Below are 23,549 nucleotides of genomic sequence, written 5' to 3' on the forward strand. Positions count from 1 at the left end.
TTGTGACCTGATGCCAGTTCTCCAGAAAATTTAAGAGTGCTAAGCAGATTTGCTGGCTATGTTTCGCTTGTCTCATGTTCTAGAATTGCCCATGGGCCACATATGGCCTCTTGCATGCCATTTGCAGCCCTGTTGACTTTCCTTCCAGGGTTGGGGATGAAAATTTTAAAATGTGTTCTTTAAGGGTTGCAGAGGTTTAATGAAGCATCTTCAGTACTTTACAAATTCCAACCCTTCTTCACCAATGTAAGTTGATTCTTTCCATGGGATATTTGCCTATGTACTTTAGTTGCCACCCCTTCCCAAAGGTGGGGAATAATAGGAATCTTAAAAGACTGCAAGGCTTAAGGCACATACTTTCCATTTAATCATCCCACTCACTGAAACAAAATGAGAAAATTTTGTTAGCACCTCCTCCCTCTTTCTGATCATCACCAGGTAGAGCAAAAACAGTGGAGGATCTTTAGGTGTTTATTTTGGGTGGTTGAATGAACGTGAGGTCTGCTTTTACAGCCAATGAACACATTTAGAATATTGAGAATCTGTTGTGGTTTCTTTAATGAAAGGACTGCTTTGGAATTAGTGCCACATTGGGTATGGATGCTTATAACCCAATCATTTATAAGACGCAAACTAACAAAAAATCTTCCCCACCATTTTCTTAGAATCCCAAATTGTATTGACATATACAGCATTTTCCTTTTTCTGATAAGAAATACAGTTTCTGCCAAAAGACTGGTCGCCATTTTTATTTTCTAAGGAAGCTCATATAAAATCCAAGGGATTCTTGGAAACAAACAGTTGCAAAGTGCTTGAGTTTTGTTTTGTGCCATGGCAGTTTTCAAGTTGTTATGCATTTCTAATTTTAAAAGTCAAAGTCAGATGTACATGGAGCCTCGTCAATATTGAGAGGGGTGCCCTCAGGCATCATTTTAACTGTCTCATGTCATAACTGTGTCTAAAATGATGCAGTTCAGCATCTGCTCAGAGTTCTTTCCCTTTGACAAATACAAGGGGTGTGAATCTTTTTTACAGTAGCACAAACATTCTGGAACATTCAGTATTGAAATTAGCTGAACTATTTCCCAGTGGTGTCAATCTAGTACAGCGGATATTCATAAGTACTTTGCTTTTGTATCTGCATCTTAAGAAAAATGATGGGACAATTGAATGATGACATATTGATGATTGTCCCAACCTACAAAAGAATAAAAAGAACAAACTTTTTTTTTTTTTGCTGTGTTTTTATAGTCTGTGCCACCTGTGGCAACTTCAGCAGTTACTGGAATGGTATCCACCTCAGAACAACCCACAGATTCTGGTAAGAGTCGCTGGTTATAACAATTTCTGGAAAGTAGAAAGCATGCTTCCGTCATTGCTGAAACTGAATGTTTTATTTAAAATTGTTTTGTAATAGGGTTAGAACCCTTTGTAACAGATTTATAACTTCAAAAATATTTTCTTTTAGAATTTGTTCACATCATAAATGAACAAAAAGTTACCTAGCTATTTAAAATGCTTGAGTTATCTATAGTTATATAGATAGAAAAAAATTGTATATATCACACCACTATGGCTACATAAACATCTTGAGTTACATAGGAAAAAAACCCCTGACTAAAAAAGTATTATACATTTGAACCTATGAATTAAAAAGAACAATATATATATATATATATATATATATATATATATATATATATATATATATATATATATATATATATATATTTATTTATTTATTTATTTATTTATTTATTTTTATTTTGTTCTTTTTAATTCATAGGTTCAAATGTATATATATAAAATGGTGACATTAGTGCATTATTTTTCAATTTAATGTGATTTTGTAGTTAGCAGGCTTTTCTTCTTTGCTTTAATTATGTGTTTGTAGATGCTTTGGATTCAGTTCTGAAAAAAATGCAGTATCTGACAGAAATACAGAATCTTGAAAACAGTTCTGGCTATTTTAGTAAATGACTCTTAAATGCTGCTTTCATATTCCACATGCTTCAAAATAAGTTTTTGGAATTGAATCCAAAGAATTATTTGTGCTAATAATTCCATAATATGCTAAAATGGGTTCTCAAACTCTGGAGTAATCTGGATAGGTTCCCTCCTCTTCCTCTTTATGGAGATAGTGTTTAATGCTTATCTGTACCCAGGAGCCCTCTTGGATTAATTTAGCCAGTAGGATAGGTAGTAGCCCCTCCCATATAGGCAAGCTTGCCAACACCAGGACAGCCTTTGACAGCCTAACCTGTACCTAACCTGTAATGGGAGTCGATGAAATACAAGGCACAAGGCAATTCTATGCCCACTGTGTCTCCAGGTTTGGATAGAAAGAGTAGTAAGTATTTTGGAACCTGCCACAGGCATCCCTAGACCCTTTGATCTGACCCATGGCTGAGATGAGAAACTGGCATCCATTCTCCAGGGTCCTTTGCCCAGTTTCAACCACCTCATAAGGTACTGTAGGGAAAATTAATTAGCTTGAAACCCAGACCAGCAGTTTGGATAATGTGGACTTGAGAAGAGAGAAAAATGACATCAGAAAGGGAAAGGGCCAGTATATCATTAGGGCTCCATATCTGGGGATAGCTCCTGGCTAATAGGTTAGGTAAGGAGAAGTCCTAGTTGGAGAGACCCAAAGTTTCTTTGTTTTGGCCTTTCAGCAAAATATGGCTAGTAGAGAGCACACCTCTCTTGTTCCTGCTGCCTCGGAAAGAACAACATTCATCTCCCTTTTGAATTAGGAGGAACAGTCCCCTTCAATTCCAGGTTCACCAGGTTTGCCCTGAAACGCTGTTTCCATCCTGTGCTCTTTCTAAAACAGCCACTCATACTTGTGCCTGATGCCTGGGAATTCTGGGCAGCCCCAAGTGACTCCATTCTCAACTACCTTGCGTCCCTCCTCCTTAAGCTGGGGTGAGCAGAGCAAAGCCAATGAGAAGGAGAATAAGGACAACAAACAGCTTTCAGAGAAAGAGAGGCTGGATGAGGTGATGTGGGAGTGGTGGCCAGTGTTGCTGTCAGGCAGGTGGCAAAGAAGGAAAGGCATCTAAGAGCAACATTGGTGCACATATGTACAAAAGGGGCAGCCTTTTCATTTGCAGTGCCACCTCTGCCAGCTTGCCTCTTCTGATCCACCCACGGACACCATTGTTTGCAAATGCAGAACTGGACTCCCTGTCAGGCTTGTCCAAAACAAGTGTCACCTCCCTCAAATCGTTCATCATCCTCCAGTTGTAAATTTTTGAGGTTCATGCAGTATTAAAAGATGTCCAAAAATAAAAGCTTGTTAGATTTCATAATGGAACATAGGAACATAATAAACTGCTGTATGGAGTTTGAATCTTGGCCTATCAAGTTCAATAATGTCATCATTGACTGACTTAATTTGATATAGTTAAATATTTTCAATGGATTTTTTTTTCCTCAGAATATTTATTTTCCAGTGTTAAGGGATAGAGACCTGTGTCTCATTCTCATGTTCTCTTTCCATTTGATGTTTCAGGTTCTCAGGATGCAGAGAGCAGTGCCACAAGCAGCACCTCCGGAGTTGCAGTTCTTAAAATGGGTCGTTTTCAGGTATTAGTGTGGAGTGCTGATTACTCCTTTTTTACAGATGGGTTTATCGTAGACAAGCGGGTGCTATTAGAGCCAATCACCACTGCCAAGAAAGTTATAATTAGAAACGAAGCCAGAAAAGGGGACGATTTCATCCCATCCCAAACCTTCTTCCAGCCTTTAAAAACCCATGACTTTCTGCCTCTCTCAAAAACAGGAGGGTTTTTAATTTGGATGTTTACTGTGGGGGCAAAGATGGCATAATTACAGATAAGTTGAAAAGGTTCAAACATTGTAACTTTATTGTAGCAAAAAAAAATATGTTCTGATGTACATTTGCTTAGATATGTTGATGCCTGCTTGTTCAGCTATTTTGTTGCTTATATGAACAGAAGAAAAACTATATAAAATTGTGTGGAAATGACCTCAATTGTGCTTCAATAAAATGTCAGGCAGAATGCTCTTCCTGGAATTTCCCACTACATTTTCCACACAACATCAAGTTATTTTCTTATAATTCCTGTTCACTATTTTGGCCTTACACTACCCCCCATCCCCCATTAGAGATAGAGTTGCTTAATAATTGTGGTAAAATAAATTTCTTCCAAGAACACTCATATAAGTTATAGATTTCTTTTCTGTTTCATGACTTATGCCAAAGATTCTTCTGTTGGGGTCGCATTAGGACCAGCCTACTTAATGTTGGTGGGGATTTTGCTATTCTCAAGTCATATTGCTTCTGGCCATAATTTCAGCCTCTTTTCTTCAGGAATTGATGTTTCTGCCTCAGCCTGTTTTTTTTCCAAGTTTTCTGCTGATTTGCCTTAGGTAGATAGCAATTTCCTAAATTGCTGCTCAGCTAATTTCTAGTTATTTAGTTGGATGTTAGACAAGCCCTTTCATAAGACATTATGCCTACTAAGAAACCAATACCCACACAATCTTTGATCTTGCAGTCTTCTTCCCTTTGAGCATTTTCAAACTTTATAATGATTGTGTTCACCTGGTACAATAAATAGGTAAAGGGGAGGTTAACATAATTGTGTAAACAGGCCAACCCAGCAGTAGTTGGATCAGAATAGGATTAATTTTAGTCCAAAAGTATTCCTAATTTAGTTTCTGTTGTGCTGACTGTGTTTGTGATCCTTGACCAATTTATATGGCTGCCCGTCTCATGAATGTGACTGAGCCGTTAAGAAAGCTTTAAAACAATAGCAAAAAGTAGAAAGAGCCACATAGACACAATCCGATTCAAAGTCTCAGTTGGTTGGAACATGCACCATATCTTCAGCAATGACCCAAATAGCCCTCTGAAACCCATGGAATCCATTAGTTGACTAACTGAAATCATGGGTGAGGGAAGCTGTATTACAAACTGACTTGGCATTCAGTAGCAACAGCCAAAAGCCTGGGTCTCTGAGGGTCCATTGGTCGGGCAGTGAGCTAGAGAACATGGAGCCAGAATGCAACACCAATACCAAACACTAGAGGCACATTCCCCTGGTAAATTAGCTTGTGCCAAGGGTTTCCCAATTGCATAGGAATGAAATTTTAGAGAAGACACATAAAATTCCATCACTTTCTCTTCATGTTATTTTCTATGAAGGTTTCTGTGATCGTTAATTGCTAGCAATTGGCCATAAATATCCCTCAGAATAGTGGTTTACTACATGAGCATACAATTCTTCAACCAGGCATTCTGTTTCCAGAAAAGTGGAAAAGTCTTTAAAATAATATAAACATCCATTTTAAAAAGGAAAAGCCAAAAGTAAGATTTCCAAAGAAGAACGCTGAGGTAAAATAATTATTTCTGTTTCTGTTATGGACGGACTAGGTAGAACATTAACACCACTATTGTACAAACTGGTAGTGGGAAATTATGATCCTCCATTGTCTCTTAAAATTGGCTGAGATTCATAGTTCAGGATCAGGAACAGTGTCTTGCTAAACATTACTGTAACACTTAAAATAGGAAAAACAGCCCAATACCACAGCTCTGATCAGGTGTTGATTTTTTTAATTTTGTGACTGGTATTGAAGAGTGATCATTTTATCAATGAATTGTTAGGTTCAGCTTGCAGCGTACTCCTAACTTGTTGGTCAGGCAATATCTGTTTCTTTAAGAAACAACTGAGCCACGTAATCAGGGTTTGCTGAACCCTGTAATTAGGCTACAGTGCATAAATAAGCAGCACAGAGAAGCGTTCCTTCTTCCTGCTTCTTCCGGATTGATACCTGATTGTATCCTGTTGCTTACTGCGTCTGTTATATGGTACTGTATACCAAGAGTTACTAAAGTCTGTTTGCTTTGGTAAGGGAAGATACTTACTGGACTGATATTACTGTTTATGACCTTGGACTGTTTTACTTACACTGAGACTGTTATCTATAAAGTATTATTCTCACAAGAGCTGGACGTTTATCTCCTTCCCTGTGTGTTTCTGCTCTGCTCGTTGCACAAGCAACAAATACCTTTTACACACACCCTAACATTGGTTATGGGCCCAGAACGTTCCAGGGCTCCTTAATAGTCCAATGTAATGGTTGGCTTTTTAACTAAGTATGGGTAAAGGGAAAAGTATATTTAAAATGGTCATGGCTTTTTCCATTAAGCTTTTGGCACATCTCTTAGGCCCTCTTATTAATTCCCCTTCTTTCTACAATAGAAACAAGCTAATTCTGCTTCATTTCTCTCCATATTTCTTTCACAACATAAAATGTATATTGTCATTGTTTCAGTGCAAGGACCCTAAAACACTATACACTTTATGTGTTTCTACAACTAAACTGAATTAATAATATCTCTGTTACAATTAGGTGTCAGTGGCTGTAGATGATCAGAAAGACAGCGAAAGTAAACCCAAGCACTTTGATACAACAACCTCAGAATCCTCATCTTTGTCTAGCAGCAGTCCAGAAAGTACTCTCGTGAAGCAAAGCTCCAGTGGGACAGCAGATAATATCCCTGTTACTTCAGTGGATGCAGTGGATGGTGCACTCTCTCCCACCGTTCATTTGCAGCCAACCAAGGTTGGACGTTTCCAGGTGACAACAACGACAGACCAAGTTGGTCGCTTTTCTGTGTCTAGAACTCAAGATGAGGTAACCTGCCTAGAGAGAGAAGTTCCTGAAGTGGTCCCTTTGTCCATGGACTCTGAGCAAGTTTCTTCTCCACTTACAACTCCTAAATCAGAATTTGCAGAGAGAAGGCCATCTCTGCATCTGAATGGGCCATCCTCTGAATTGGAAGCTGCTTTCCTGAGCGGTGCAGCTAAAGAGTTAGATGATGGTTCAGGGAGTCCTGATTCGATCCACCCTCCAGCCTCAAAAATCAGTCTTCCAGTCCAGAGTCTCAGCAACTCATTCAACTCTTCCTACATGAGCAGCGATAATGAGTCAGACATAGAAGATGAAGATTTGAAGTGTGAGCTGCGTCAACTGCGGGAAAAGTAAGTTTTCAGGCAGGTTTATGGTAACCGGTGAGAAGAAATACTCCATCTCTGAATTGGTTTTCTTTATCCGATGCAAGAGTAAATAACTTTTAGGGCTGAGCATGGTTGGAATTTTGAGTGTTTGTGATGGGCACACTCACAAAATGGCTATCATGGGAGACTCGCCTAATTATAAAACTTCCATGATTACCTTGGCAATTGCAAACCATTAACCAGAAGGCAAGCTAGTCTCTGGGATGCTCATTAACAATCCAAGAAATTTTTGCTGGGCTCACAAGAATTTCTGCAAATAAAAATGATGCAATAGTCTGATTCTTTGACTTGCAACATCTTTTAACCTGTTTATTTTTTTTAATTATTTATTTATTTTTAAATAGTCAAGGGGGTAAGAACCTTCTGTCTATATGGCTTATAGCTAAAGCTCTCCAGATGAAATTTATTTTCTGTATGAATTTTGTTTGAATTATCTCTAGGGCTTCCTCTAAGGCAAGCACTTACAGCAGTTAACAAAACTTCAAACCAAAATAAGCAGCACACACTCGCATTTGTGTCAGAAGTACCTCAGACACTTCTGGGTTGAAAGGATTAGCCGGGGACATCACTGGGTGATGCCCAGTTGGGGTCTCCTTTCAATTCCCCATTATTGTGCCCACTGAAGTGGTACATTGGTCTAGGACTTGGTAAGGTATTATGTAAAGGACTCACAAATATATAAGTATGCCATCGTTCCATTTTGCAGGCACCTTAAAGAGATCCAGGAACTTCAGAGTCGTCAAAAGCTGGAGATTGAACTCCTTTACACAAGGTTGGGCAAAGTACCTCCAGCAGTAATCATCCCTCCTGCTGCTCCTCTCTCAGGCAGGAGAAGAAGACCTACTAAAGGAAAAAGCAGCAGGTCCAGTCGCAGCAGTTCCCAGGGTAATAAGAGTCCACAGATTTTGGGTAAGATTTGTAAAAATGTGGGAAACGTTGTATTTGGTGCAGTTGATTCGGCACTGAGTCAAAGGAGTTTTCATTTTTGTATTGGTGGCCCAGTTTATGTCCATTTAATTTGCTACAGTTTCAATTTTGTTTCAGCCAAACCACTTTATGTGTGCATGTATGTGCACGCACACACACACACACACACACACACACACACACACACACACAACTTATGAATCACCCATCTCCCTCACGGAGGGACAGTTATTTTCTTACAATTGGCCACTTATTTTATCATACTTCAAGTAACTCACCTCCTTAACTTAGGTGTCTTGACTATCCAGAATTCTCAGTAAAAGCTTTGCTGAAGTAGCTCAACTGTACCTAACTCTTCCCCTACTTATTTCTGTGGTGTCTGTAGAGACCATGTGACTGAATTCAATTTTATGGCTGTTTTTACAGTGGTGGTTAAATCAACTGTGATCATTAAGCGAGTCACATAGTTGTTAAGCAAATCATGTGATCATAAATCTAACTTATCCAATGGGCAATTTTGCGAGCCCTATCCTAATTTACTATTATATGACAACTGGATGCTGCAACCAATCGTAAATGTGAATCAGTTGCCAAATGCCCCAAATGTGACCATATAACCACAGAGTGCGGCAGCAGTAATAATTTCAAGGACAAGTTGTGAGTAGCTTTTTTTCCAAGTCCATCGTAACCTCAAACAGTTGTTAAGCAATCAGTCATAAATTGAGGACTATCTGTGGGTCCTTCAATCTCACTTTCTAGGACTACGGGCTAGAGATTCACAACTCCTGATCTACGTAGTAAAAATGAGTCATGTCATGTGAAGGCAACAATGGTGCTTTGTTAACCTTTTTTAAAAAAATTCCATTCAGTCGTCTGATTCTCAGAGGCTGCATGGAAAGGTCCCTGCAGTTTTCTTGGCAAGGTTTTTTTACACTGAGAGAAATTGAGTGGCCCAAGGTCACCTAGTTGCCTTTGTGCCTAAAGCGGGACTAGAATTCATGGTCTCCTTATTTCTAGCCTGATGTCTTAACACCAGTAACGACTAATCATATGTGAACACTTGAATGTTCATTTGCAACCATAACCTTCTAACTAGAGATCGATGGTTTCTCAACGAATTTTACTCTTGTAGTTTCAGCCTTAATTAATAGCTAATGCAAACCCCTATCTGTCATTAGAGATCATGACTGGATTTTAACACGACGTAATAGGACTGGAAAGCAAAGGCTTCACTATGTTAACCAATGCCTTAACTTCTGCTCTCCTCTGTCCCTGCACAGGAAACCTGTCTGCTCAGAGTGCCCCTTCAGTTCTACCCCAGCAGCAGACCCTGCACCCTCCTGGTAGTGTCCCTGAAACAGGACAGAACCATCTGTTACAGCCACTGAAGCCATCTCCTTCTAGTGAAAATCTCTATTCAGCTTTTACTAGTGATGGGGCCATTTCTGTTCCAAGCCTTTCTGCGCCAGGCCAAGGTAAACATTGTAGATGAGTATCAGTCGTATGGAGTTTCAGTGGGGCTTATCTGCCTGCGTCAGAGGATGACAAGATTCCTAGAGCCCGGCATACCCTGACAAATAAAATTTAAGAGAGATGATTGAGAGGTGAGGGTGGAGGAGTAAAACGTAAGGCAGATGGCTGCAAGGAAGGTTTAGCCAAAATAAGATAGATCGACTTGTCCGTCCCACTATACTTGTTTGAAACCTAAGTTTTCTGGAAGATTTGTACAGTGCACTCTGATCATTGATTCCTCCCTTATAAATAAATGTACAGTTTCATTGTATAAACAGATCAGGCATATGAAATAAGGATGAAATAAGGAAGAATGAAATGATGCAATGTAATAGTTAGGGCTCCTTCCAAACCATAGAAAGCAAGTCATTGGAGCATACTGATTTAAACCTTACATATCTTTCAAATTGCACAATATTATGTCTTAATGTGCCGTTGCTATAATATATATTCCTTGTGGCATGCAGTTGGATTAAAATAGTTGTGTTCTGGTATCAGAAACAACATGGTATTGGAGACGTGATTATGTGGGGGTGGGGGTGGAGTGGGTGGGTGGGGAGAAAGATCCTGGTTTCCTGTGTCTTGTGTAAAGCTGTCAATTGGTTGAGGTTCTTTCTCCTGTGTCTTGCTAATGCATTTCACCAGTCCAGCCTAGAATTCTCTAACATCTTGTAGTTGTGTTCTATCTCCTGTCCTTGTTCTTCGCCCCTTTTTTCTGTTTTTTGTTTTATCACAGGCTGTGTGAAGTTTAACTGTGCATCTGAGCGGGTGACATTCAAGCCTGGTGGCAGGAGGACCCGATTTCTGAGTACGCCCTGCTTGGCTCTTTGTGTGTAACACCTTTACTCCTTCCTCGTCTTTTTGTTTTTGGCTACTTGGATCTGTTATCACATGCTGTCCATTTACATCTGCCTTCTTGTATCTCTCTGACCTTAGGGCTTGGCTGAGAAGTGTAGCTTGCAGAAAACAGTGTTCTGAAATTGTTACCCTGCTGCTCAGCTAAAAGGTTCTGGTGGTAGTAGTGGTTTCATGTGATCCTTCAGATTACAAGGAGACAACCTTAGGATTCCTTACCTAGGCCCTTAAATTTCCCTGTAGTGTATACAGAAATAATGGCCAGGAATAAGATAATGCCAGACAGAGAGGTGCTTACCCCTTTCCTAGTGGACATGACAGCTGTGCTGAACATGAGAAACTAATTCACACAACTCTGAAGTGAACAAATTGTGGTTCATCTGTCTGGGCTTATTTTTGTCAACTCAGGCAAACAAGCATGCACAGGTATGAATATAGCACTGACTGAACACAATAGGAGTTCAGTAAGATTAGGGGGATATATCTGCCCCGGGAGAAATGGTACAAAGATTTTTCCATTGATGTGCTTCAGATCAAGAAGATAATTTCCCCTGAACATAATGTAGCCAACTACTCACAGTTCAGTTAGAAACTAGGGAAAACACCTGATCTACCATGATTACAAAAATGTAGGAAGGCTAGAACTGATTTACAAGCTGCATAAAGATATGGCTAGTTTAATTTACAGGTATTACGATCCTATCTTCTCATCATATGAGTGATGTGTGGACAGATGTTCATGCATGGAATTGGGGCAAAAGTATTTCTTCCCTTGAATTGATTTTAGAGGAAAGTTTCCTCAATCAGTAATTGAATTTTATATGCCTTAGTTTCTGAGCCCGGACATGATCTGTTAAATGGTGATTTAGCCAAGACTGAAAAAAAGTTATTAATACTAAATTGCAGTAAAATAAAAATTTCAGAAAACAGTAGTTACTTTGAGGATAATTAATAGCAAGGATGTGGCTAATTCACATGTATAAATTGCTCCATGGGATTTTTGTCGGGAGTTTTTTGGTACATAAAATATTCTGTGAACTATGAGCCATGTGGGGGAAAGGTTTGGGGAGCCTAAAAATAATGGAAATGTATAATGCCTTCAGTTTGGCATCACTTGATTTCTGCTGTCCCCTAAAACTTGGCAATGCTTGTGGAAGCATGGCTTGGCTTTACTCAATTTTTAACAGGTTTTCTGTTTTCCTGAGGCCTGTCTTTTTTGTCAATAGATTGTATAGGGGAAAAGGTCCTTAATAGCAAATATGAGGCTGATCACCTCTGTTGCAAATAACACATGTCTTTATACACTTGACGTAAAAGTAGAAAAGGTTCAACAGGTTCCTTCTTACTTTGGATGGCACTGACCTAGGAAAAATGAAATTGACTACATTTATTTTATTTTATTTTAGAAAATATTGCCACCTACTCGCCCATGGCAACTCAAGGCGGTTTTCACACAAATATAAATCAGCCAATCGTTGTATCAGTTACAATAAAAACAGCAAATAGCCCCTGGTGGGTTTATTTATTGTTACTCTTTTTGAAGTCGATTAAACGTAAGAGGAAAAGTTAGAATATTGAATTCAGTTCAGATAATCGAAAATCTAATTGAAATTACCCTATATTATAAAAAAAAGCTCACTGCCGTAGTGTACTTGAGAAATTCTAAACAAGTATGTACTTAAATCGATCTATTATAGCTCTTTCTCTACTTGAAAGTTGTCATGCTGTAAGGCCACTCAAGAATTAAAAGCAGTGTCATCAAGGGATGATAACCTGTTGTGTTTTCCTACTTTATCACCGGGTGCTTTATGCTATTTGCTAATACTGTGTTTCTCACTGTTTCTCTTTAACCAATTGCTTTCTCTTTGTGCTTTAGGGAAGATGGTGAAAAAAGTCTGTCCTTGCAACCAGCTCTGTAGTAATTATTTCATTTTTGGTTACCTCTGAATTCTGATTGCTAAACTATGTTGTTTTGTTCAAGGCCATACAGTTTAACCTCCCTGAATCTGTCTTAAGCACAGCATCTGTTCTTTATATGCCTTTGTTCCTTCTAATAATATGTATTTCTGCATTACTGCAGAAGTAGACCTAGGCACCCTGTTACTACTACAAAGAACGACTTTGATCATCACTTAATGATGTACTTCTTGGAGATTAATCATGAGGCTCTAGCATATATTGGCTCTAGTAATTTTCAAATCATATTAGAAGGCACATTCCCTTTTTGAAAGCAATTTGGTTGTAATAATTATGTCAAAAGGGGGTTTCTGCAAACACTGATTCAGCTGCATATGACCAGTATGCTATCCATATCTTAAAGGACCACTAGCAAGCAAACAAAAGACCTCAGGGTGACCCTACAGCAAGGGTGTCAAACTCAAGGTCCGTGGGGTGCTTAAATCTGGCCCGCGGGGGCGGCCTGGAAATAGCAAAGGACTGGCCCATGGTGCCTCTGGCAGCCAAAATGGGGTGCGGGGGGCTTCTGTGCCCCGTTTTGGCTGGCAGTGTGCTGCAGGAGGCGTCTGTCCTGTCTCACCCTCCCCCAGCCGGCCCATGGAGGAGAACTAAAATGCTGATCAAGCCCTCGAAGAAATCCAGTTTGACACCCTGCACTACAGCATAAGAAAAAGTGTCATTAATAAAGGTACAAGTATTTCTCGACTTATAACCATTCATTTAGCAACCATTCAAAGTTACGATGACGCCGAAAAAAGTAACTTAGAACTGGTCCTTGCTCTTACCACCATCACAGCATCCACAAGGTCACATGGTCAAAATTTGGGTGCTTAACAACTGGCATATATTTATGATGATTGCAGAGTCCCAGATTCATATAATCACCATCTGTGACCTTCCCAGCCAGCTTCAGACCGCAAAGTCAATGAAGGAAACCACGTTCTCTTAATGACCACCTGTTCCAATTAACAACTGCAATGATTCCCTTAATAAGCATGTCAAAAAAGGTTGCAAAATTGGGCGAGACTCACTTAGCAACCACCTTGTTTAGCAACAGAAATTCTGGTCCCAATTGTTACAATTTGAGGACTTCCTGTAGATGAAGTGAAGCACTTTGGCAGGGTTAAGAAGGAGAGAGATTCAAGAGGTTGAATGCAGTGATGTAGCCATGGAGGGAAAGAGCTCCATTTATTCTTTAAAGATAAGAGCCAAAATTCTGTAATATTTGCTGTGACTGAGCAAGATTGAGGGGAGGTTGTTTGTTTGTTTTTTTAATTGACACTGATCCACATTCTTGTCAGACTCTTCTTGATGGCTGGTTTAACAGATTAAAAATTGATTACTTTTAACAATTGAGGTCGTTTTTTATATGGTATAAATCCTTCTTATTTAATTATCTTAGAGCGTTTCCGAGGCAATTGGGTGCATGCTGAGCAGCCAGTGAAAGTGAAAGATTAGTCACACCTGAGAATTCACGCCATCAACTTACCCCACTGTCTTGTAGGCACTGTACCTAGCAATGTATCTTTTATGGCCATCAGGAAGGGGCTGAAGAATATCTTCTAGTCCCTGCATGAAACTGATGACAATGCTTTTAGGCATGACGTGAAGGTGGTTTTCTTTTCTTCACTATTGTGTGCTACCTGTGCTGTTGTGTGTCTGGCTATTTATCAATTAGACTTATGCCCGTGTTACAGCCTGTGTCTCTTATTGTATCAAATATTGTTCCTTGGCATGTTACACAGTAACAGTGATTCAATACTACATTCATTTCTCTCACCTGGGCAAAGGATTCTTTTTTTTTTTTTCCACTTTCTTGTTTGCATGTTTACCCCCTTCTGTCTGTTTGGGGGAGACGGTTACCTCTTATGTCATCTTAGTTAGTCATGTTGCTTGCTTGTACAGTATTTCACAGTGCAGTAACACCTTGCCTCACTGTTACCACAAATAAGGACTTTTATTTCTCTGCTTGCATTTTTATCAGGTCTAGGGATCCAGAATCCAGTTATTACTGTCTGTAACCTTTAGCTATTAGTTTCTAAGCAACAGGATCCAGTTGCGATAATAATACGATGCCACAGAGACTAAGATTGTGCAGCAGTTTGAATCTGAAGGCAAAAGTGCTTAGGATTACATGGGGTCCTGCCCATAGAACATAGCAATCCCAGGAAAAGATGTTTGGTTATGGAATTGTAGGCATATGTAATCCATGCCATTCATTATGACACACACACAGAGTAGCATCCCAGTGTAAACCTGGCCTTTTTTGCTTGTAACCCCAACATTGGGTATAAATGTGAAAGTTGCAAAGTTTAAGCTTAACACACATTGCCTGTTTTGTCACTTGTCAGTCTTGCCTCCCACTGAAGATGCATGTGGCTGCACACAAGTGTAACACGTATGCCCCTGCAAGCTCCAAAGCACCTCTTTGCTCTCAGATCCAAAGTGCTGCTCAAATTCTTCATGCCTTCCAGACTTTTTAAAATAAAACTTAGATTCCAGTACTTTTTTTAAACAGCAGCATTGGGAGTACTTTCATACTGTTCTGTTGTGCTTTGAAGTTTTCTTCACATGACTAGTGGTTATTTAGGATCAGTATGCTAATTGACTTATACTGCAAATTTTTCCACATTAGATGTCCTGTACAGACCTATACAGTGACCCTCCTGGGTTCAGATTCTGTTTTATAAATTGATGAACATATCTGTTTTGGTTATGGGTGATTTTTTTTCATAGCACATTGAAGACTTGTGTTGACGCTTTTACTATTCAGCTAACTATTACAAGCAATAATACTTTTCCAAATCATTTCAGCAGATTTGCCACTTGGAAAGCCTTTGGCATACACCCATGGATATATTGGAATTTTCTTTATTCTTATGATCTGATTCTAGCAAGTGCCATATTTTTTATTTTTTTTATTTTTTCCTTGTGCCTCTCTTTTTAGATGTATTGAGATCATTCTGTCCCATGGTATGAACCCTTTGGAACTAAATATGCAGGCTTCTCTGGAAGCCGCCTCTCAGTTTGAAGCAAAGGAGATTGTTTGTCATATGTCATCTTTGGTGCTGGGATGTGAAGTCAGTGGGCTTTTAGTACAATTTTGTTTCATGATTACTGCCAGTAACACAAGTGTTTCTTTCCAGTAATGTGTTCTTGAGGTTTCAGATTGTCCATCTGCAGAACAGAGTGGTTATCCTGATGAATATACAGTTTCTTGGTATTGAACTGAGTGGGTTGGCAAATGGGTTAACTGAGCATAATAGGTGCTTGTAGACAATTGGGAGAAAACTTCCCGGCAGCCTGGTTATTAATGCCCAATGTTAATCCACTTGTCTGTGGAAAACGGCAACTTTGCAGACCACCCACTGATTTGAAAAATAACATACAATTACATAATTAACTTAATAGCAGAAAAACTGCTAGCTGAGCTCTAAAATCCTTCCTTTTCATTATGTCCAAGTAGACTTCATATGCATGGCTTTTTAAATTTTTGCTCTTATTTTGCATTGTAACTCTTGATGGCCTCCAGGGAATTCTGTTTCAATCAAATTTAAATGATAGCTGCTTTCCTTTTTCTAGGGACCAGCAGTATAAACACTGTTGGAGGTACAGTAAACAACCAGGCACCCCAGTCTCAGCCCCCTGCCTCTAGTCGGAAAGGAACCTTTACTGATGATCTGCACAAACTAGTGGACAACTGGGCTCGTGACGCTATGAATCTGTCTGGCAAGAAAGGAGGCAAAGGACATGGCAATTACGAGGCAAGTTTAATATTTTGGTTTTTATTCTATTTATAACTGCGACTTTTTAGATTTCTATTAGTTTTATATTGGCTGGTTTTTTTTAATTGTTATGTGCCATCAACAATTCTCGTTGGGGAAGATTGAAGATAAATTTGATTGATTGATTGATTTCAATTAATTGATCAAATTTAAATAGCCATCCATCTTCCCCAAAGAGAATTTTGGTCACACAGCAAAAAGAACTGATGGCAGGTGGACCAAGTCAGTCATAGAATGGACCTCACTTGATAAAAAGCGCCTACGAAAGAGACCTAAAACAAGACAGATCGATGACATAAGCAAGTATTGCTGGCCCAACTGGTAAAGGGAAGCTCAGTACTGTATTGGTTGGGAACATGTGGAAGAGGCCTTCATCCTGCAGTGGAGAGACAATGGCTAGGATGATGATGATGATAAAGAAGAAGAATTAATACTGCAATGGTGCTTAAAAGTTTGTGAACCCCTTTGAATATTCAATATTTCTGGATAAATATAACCTAAAACGTGATCTCATCTCCACCCAATTCCTAAAGCTAGATAATAAGAACTTAATTAAACAAATGAGTGAAAAACGTATTAATTTGATTATTTATTAAGGAAAATTATCCAAAACCACATATTTGTGTGAGGCAAAAGTACATGAACCTCTAGGATTATCAGTGCATTTGAAGGAGAAATTAAGAGCTATGTTTCAATCCATGGGATGATAATTAGGTATTAACATGGGAATCCCTCCTTTATTTAAAGAATAAAGAATCAAAAGTCTGATCTTCAGTACAGAACGATGCAGAAGTGTGTCATGATTGGAAAAGATTAAAAAAAAAAACTATTTCCAGGGAGTTTGGAGTCCACTGTCAGGCAGATTATGCACAAATAAAGGCAATTTGACAGCATTGTTGCCCTCCCCAGAAGAGATCAACCAAGATCGCACCAAGAGCAAAATATATAATATCTGAGAGGTTTCAAGGGGTAACATCTAAGGAACCAAAGGCCTCTCTTGCATTTGCAAATGTCGGCCTTTGTGAGAACCACCATCATCAGGACAGCACTCAACACCAGTGGTGTGCATGGTGGGACTGCAAGGAAAAAGCCACTACTCTCTAAAAAGAACACTGCTGCCAGTCTACATTTTGTGAAAGACGATGCGAATAAGCCAGAAGGCTATTGGAACAAATGTTCCATGAACAGATGAGACCATAATGTAACTTGGCTTGAATGAAAAGTGTTATGTTTGGCGAAAGGCAAACACTGCATTCCAGCATAAGAACATTATCCCATCTGTGAAACAGGCGAGTGACAGGATTGTGATTTGGGTCCGCTTTGTTGCTTCTGGACCAGGACGGCTTGAGAGAAGCGTAAATTCTGAATTCTACTGGCAAATTCTACAGGAAAATGTCAGGGTATCTAGCTATGAAATGAAACTCAAGTGAAAGTGAGTCACGCAGCAAGACAGTGAGCCAAACCACACAATTGTAGGACCAAAGAATGGTTCTGTCAGGTTCCGTAAAGTATGGGGGGGAAAAAAAAACCCTCAGCACACAAAAGCAGTAACCAAGTTTGTTTATCCTGATATCAGTATTAACTGACCACCTTAAAGTGTTAAAGGAATCTTTGTTGGAACTGACGCTCCGTGCTTTCCATCACCCTTTAAGCAGCATACAGCTCCACCCCAGTGCAATCACTCAATTATCCAATTAACCCATATCCTCCCTCTCCCTCCCCAATCCATCGCAAGCCGCTCCAGTTCCGCACTGCTCCGTCTTTCCTTAATGTGATGGATGATGAGAAATTGCCTCAGTGCATATGCCTCTGAAGTCATCTAGCATACGGCTAGGGAGTCGAAGTGAGAGCCATGCCTTGAGACTGACGGCCCAGCAGAGCAGGCACAGAGGAAGGGTCATCAGCGAAAGCATGCAGCAGCGGAACGGCGATCCTCACACAAATAGTGGCCCCAAGTACCGTTGCAGGTCTGGGGCTGACAGGTTCAAGTAGAAGAAAGTTAAAGGTTTTGAAATGGCCAAGTCAAAAGTCCTGACCGTAATCCTATAGAAATATTGCAGAAAGACCTGAAACATGCAGTTCATGCAAGGAAGTCCACCAACATCCCTTAGTTGAAGCTGTTCTGTAAAAGAGGAACAGACTAAAATTCCTCCAGGCTGATGTGCAGGACTGATCAACTGTTAGCAGAAATCGTTTTGTTGCAATTATTACTGACCAAGGAGGGCACACCAGTTACTGAAAGCAAAGTTTCATACACTTTTACCACATACAAATATTTAGCTTTGGATCATTTTCCCCAATAAATCAGTGAACAAATATGTTTTCGACTATGTAATGTGGTTCTTTTTGTGTAATTTTAGGACTTGTACAAATAAACAGATTACATTTAGGTCATATTTCTGCAGAAATGATGGAAATTCAAAAGGCTTCACCCACATTTAAGCAGCACTGCCTAAGTGCCTTAGTTACTTTTTGGGGTCATGCTTGGATAGAGTTGATGAAAGAAGTTTGTTTAGCAACTCTCAGGTAGCTTGATTTGGGATTGATTTCAGTTGTTTTTGTTTGTTTTAGGGTCCAGGAATGGCAAGGAAGTTCTCTGCACCAAGCCAACTCTGCATCTCAATGACGTCCTCTCTTGGTGCTACCCCTATCTCTGCAGCATCAGCTACCTCCCTAGGCCACTTCACCAAGGCCATGTGTCCCCCTCAGCCGTTTGGTTATCCAGCAGTGCCCTTTGTAGCCCCCTGGAGCGGGACAGGTGGTCCAGCACAGCAGCCTTTAAACCAGTTCCAGCCTGTAGGAACTGCCTCATTACAAAGCTTCAACATCAGCAACTTACAGAAATCTATCAGCAACCCCCCTGGCTCCAATCTGCGGACCACTTAGTGATTCCCAGCCACATTGCTGGGTAGACCTTTGGGCAGGAGTTGGGGCCTGAATTAACTGCTATGCTCTTTGTGCCCAAAAGGGATGGATGCCCCTCTCTAACCATTGCTCTCTGCACTCAGTAAGTAAAGCCCCCCTTTCGGAAGATGGGGAGAACGTGATCAGGATCCTCTAAGACGGCACATGCTTCCTCTAATTCTTGCATGTGGCAGAATGTATAGAGATGGAAATCACCATGCAAGTCAGCAGCCTCTGACTGTAAAATTCACATGACTTAAGAGGCTGGATCCTATGGGTTGGGAAGAAAGTTGTTAGCCTTCGCATGAATCTTGGTATTCCGTTTGCCTTGTTCGGAAGAACTAAGCCCAGGGGGAAAGCTGTCCATTTTTCCATCATCTTGTCTATTCTTTCCTTCAAAGCATCCCATCACAGTTCCTGAACGAGTGAGCACACAGATGGACATGCAGAATAGCCCATGCTTTGAGATAAGTCTTTCCTGCTTTCAGGAAAAGATATTAACAGCTTTGACAGCAGCATTAGAGCAATTTAAAATGTTTTGAAGAAAAAAATAATAATTAAAAGTTCCCTGCGGACATGTACTTACCATCAGTTTTGATGTGGAAACACTGTGATATATAAATGTTGTTGGACAACAGTAGTTTAAAAAAAAATGAGTGGAGTATAGAGGGTTAAACAGTCAAAAAAGAAAAAATGGGAAAAAAGCTAGCTATATCCTGATACTTATTGGAGACACTTTAACTTTTTTCCTTTTTATTTTCATTGTATTAGATAAATGTGAATGTATAATTGTATAAATTAATGTACTTGAATACTTGTCTGTTCTCCCAGTATGCTTGCTGGATATTTTAGTGCCTTGGACTTTTTATTGCTTCTGCAGTTAGCATCACCTGCCCGGCAGACTTTAGACAGACCGAGGGAAAGGAGAGAGGGAGGTTATTTTGGACATAGCCACTGAAATACCAAAGGCCTAAAACATTGGATGCTTATACTGTAACAGTGTCTAGAGTAGGTGTTGGAGGGGAGCTACTGCAGCTGTACGTTGAAAAGGTAAAGCTATAGAGAGGTGGGGGGAAAACCAGCAATGGATATTGGTGGAGGGTACAGAAATGATGACATGTTGTGTAACCAGAGTAAAGCTGGGCTGAATGTGAACAGAGAGAGGGTGGGTGGGGGAGGGAAAGGAGAAAGGCTTGTCTGAAAGGACGGCTCCTAAGGGCAGGCTGACTGAAAGCTACAAAGGGTTTTAGGAGGGTCAACATGTGTTCAGAAACTGGAGTTTATCACTCGGGGGAGCGTGAAAAGTCTCCTGGGGTTTGCTCTTCATTGTCTTTAATTCTACCTAGGAAGGGCAGAAACAGATATTCCATGTTGCGGGTTTCATTGCCAAGGACAGATACACTTGAAACACTCAGAATCAAAAAGAACTTTGTTTTTGTTAAACGTCTAAAGGACTTAAAACTTGGTACCAAGACTATAACTATGTTGCCTTCTAGTAGGTGTGCTGTATCGCCTACTTTCCACTCAAACTCGGTTTCTAACTTGACATACAGGTTCTCTATTCAAATGACATACTGCAACCAACTAGTATTACTCTGTATTGCTGCAGCAGGCTGTGAAGGGTCAAAGTACTTCTATTTTGTATTTGGGAGTAGCTTTACTGCTGGTCTAAAAGTTTGTATACTAAGTAAAAGAAAAATCTTTCCCCTTTCCCCACCAAAAAAAAGTTCCTTTAAGGTTAGCAGGGAATTTGTTATTTCTGTACTTGTTCACGCTACCCTCAAACATATGCACAGGTTTGTCTTTCCATCCCTTTGTCTCAAGTTGAAGTTTAGAGTGGCTTTTGTCAGGAAGGGAGGCCTTGGCATGGTGGCTGGAAAGGGAAAGACGGGAGTCTATAAGGTAGTTGGGCTTCAACCCCTTTTGCGACTTTAAAGTCCCCATTGTGACGGAATATGGGGAAGCTGTGGCTTCCTACTGTTAATGGAGAAGCTTTTACTTTCTGAGTTTGTGGCCCATTCTTCAAAACAAGAAATGAATTAATATGCAGAAAGTATAAAGAATCAGTGATGAAAGGTGCCACTTCATGGTTAGAATTGGTCAGCTGAGTGTTGCACGAGGATGGTATTTTGGTTTAATATGTTTGAGGTTGGGTTTTTCACTTAGTTATGCAAATACTGGTTTTATTTACCATTGATTTCCCTCCTGTGGATTAAATAACTGAGGTCTAGAAGAATTAACTAATGCTACTGAACTGTTAAATTATTTTGTGTTAATATTACACTTTTGAGTACCTTTTTTTTCCACAAGATCTGTTCCTGAATTACAGATGTTTTCTTTACATTATTTAACAATGTACACTGTAAAAATAAAATAAAAGAAATTCAAACCTTGGGCTTCCCTGGCCGTAGTTAATGGTATGTTTTGCACTAAATCCAGGCATTGCGCTTCATGTACAATTGCGCTTTGTGCTGCAGTTTGTTACCTTCTTTGTAGATATTTAATGAAATCATTCAAATAAACCAAACCTGCTTTTGTTGAGCTGTGGTATTTCATTTTCAATTGGCATTTGCTTCTTTCAGTGCCCTGAAGCTTCACTGTCAAGTGAGCCCCTGCTGCTGTCAGCAACGGTTACAGGACAGATGGTTCATCCCTTCTAAAGCCAGGGCTGAAATCTCTGGCCGGAAACCCATCTGGATAAGGCCAAGATGAAGAATGCTACGAAGCAGTTATTGAGCTCAGAGAAGAACTGTGTCTCCGACCAATGGTTATACTAGTACTTGAAAGGCTTAGCTATATTGATGAGGGTTCTGTGATGATTATTTTTTTGGAGACTTCAACAGGCATTACGAACTTTGAAATCTATGATGTACGTGGAAGGACTGAGAAGTTGCATTGGTAAATTCATCATGTCTTAAACTCTCATGGTTAGGAACAAAAATAGATACCTGAAAGTATCCACGTGTGCCAAACCATGCATGGCCAAGTGGAATTCACTTGTCAGTCTATTCATGAAGATTCAGTGAACGGGAGGAAATTATTTCCAAGATTGGAAGTTTTGAATTTTGAAGTGTAATAACCGGCAGAGACACATCAGTTAAAAACAAAAATAATTCTTCCCCATGTTGTCTCACCCATGTTTGCAACTCCCTTGAAATTCTCAGTTTCCTCCAAGTAAAGTTCATGGTTCTTCAAGATCTGTCCATCCCTGCACTTTTTGTTTTTAAAGCTTTATTCCAGAATTTTTAGGTCATACCAAAGAAGAATCTTCCTTTTTTAAAACCTATCTTAGGGAAGTACTTGTAAAGCCTTTCTTGGAACATAGTCTCTGATTCTAAGACATAACCTCCCATTGAGGTATGAAAAAAAAAAGAACCCTGTTTTGATACTAGACAATTAATAGAACAGCAGGCCTTAAAATTGAAGTGTTCATTCAGCTATTGAAAGGCTAATTTGCCCTGTATCTTTGATCTGTGAGCTCATTTGGAATTTAACATGGTAGTTTTTTATTTTTATGGTTTACATGAACTAGTTTGCACTCTAGTACAGGGATCTTCAACCCTGGCAACTTTAAGACTTGTGGACTTTGCTGGCCGAGGAATTCTGGGAGTTGAAGTCAACAAGTCTTAAAGTTGCCAAGGTTGGAGACCCCTGCTCTAGTAAACTAGAGTCTTAGAGACTAGCAGGACAGAAGCTGCTATACCTCTAGGAAAAAAAAGTGTGTGTGATCACTGTGATTTCATAAATCTGCCGTTATATGGGAAATGTATGTAGAATTTTGAAAGCTACTTGCAATACAGGAAAGGATAAAGGGAATAAGAACATGGAGCTTTGTGCTTGAATTGATTAGAACTGAATAAGCTATTACAGGAGCTGTTTTAAGTACTGTAGACTTATAGCTGAAATCCTTTTATTATTATAGGAATGGAAAACAGTGGCCTGGGCTACAACTTAGTTCTAGTATAATACCCCGTTTCCCCCAAAATAAGACATCCCGATAATAAGCCCAACCGAGCTTTTGAGCGCATGGAAATAAGGCCAAGCGCTTATTTCAGGGTTCAAAAAAAAAATACAAGACAGGGTCTTATTTTCGGGGAAACACCAGGGGTGAAATGCTCCCGGATCGGACCGGATCGCCCAATCCGGTAGCGATAGAGATGGGTGGTTCGGAGAACCGGTAGCAAAAATCCCTGCCCCCCCCCATTGCCCAGCTGAGTCACGCGATCATCAGAGGCTTTTTTTAAAATTATTTTTAAAAGCATTTTTTCTACAACCTCTTTGGCCGAAAAAATGCTTTTAAAAGTAAAAAAAAAAAAAAGCCTCTGATGATTATGCGGCTCAGCTGGGATCGTCAGAGGCTTTAAAAAAAAAAAAAGAAAGCCTCTGTGATCAGGCTACTCAGCTGGGATCGTCAGGGGCTTTTAAAAGCATTTTTTTTACAACCTCTTTAGCCGAAGAGGTGGTAGAAAAAATGGTTTTAAAAGTTAAAAAAAAAAAAATTGGTGACACCCAGTCATATTACCCCACCATCACCAAGCCACGCCCACAGAACCGG

General features: G+C 39.8%; 1 protein-coding gene across 2 annotated transcripts in view; it reads left to right on the forward strand.

Moving 5' to 3' along the window:
* Positions 1-21,535, forward strand: part of WNK1 (WNK lysine deficient protein kinase 1) — a 128,130-nt gene extending 106,595 nt beyond the window's left edge. Inside the window, exons 22-29 of one of the 2 annotated variants that reach the window (XM_070947706.1) lie at positions 1,252-1,321; positions 3,518-3,591; positions 6,388-7,019; positions 7,762-7,964; positions 9,263-9,457; positions 12,226-12,267; positions 15,888-16,069; positions 18,662-21,535. In XM_070947706.1, the coding sequence (XP_070803807.1) occupies positions 1,252-1,321; positions 3,518-3,591; positions 6,388-7,019; positions 7,762-7,964; positions 9,263-9,457; positions 12,226-12,267; positions 15,888-16,069; positions 18,662-18,976 (1,713 nt within the window). In that variant the 3' untranslated portion in view covers positions 18,977-21,535. The remainder of the gene's footprint in view (positions 1-1,251; positions 1,322-3,517; positions 3,592-6,387; positions 7,020-7,761; positions 7,965-9,262; positions 9,458-12,225; positions 12,268-15,887; positions 16,070-18,661) is intronic. The other variant, XM_070947707.1, reaches the window with a different exon arrangement.
* The last annotated feature ends 2,014 nt before the right edge of the window (positions 21,536-23,549 follow it).

Source organism: Pituophis catenifer, unplaced genomic scaffold, assembly GCF_029215685.1.
Source record: "Pituophis catenifer annectens isolate HBS135680 unplaced genomic scaffold, rPitCat1.0.hap2 SCAF_7, whole genome shotgun sequence".
Lineage (NCBI taxonomy): Eukaryota > Metazoa > Chordata > Lepidosauria > Squamata > Colubridae > Pituophis > Pituophis catenifer.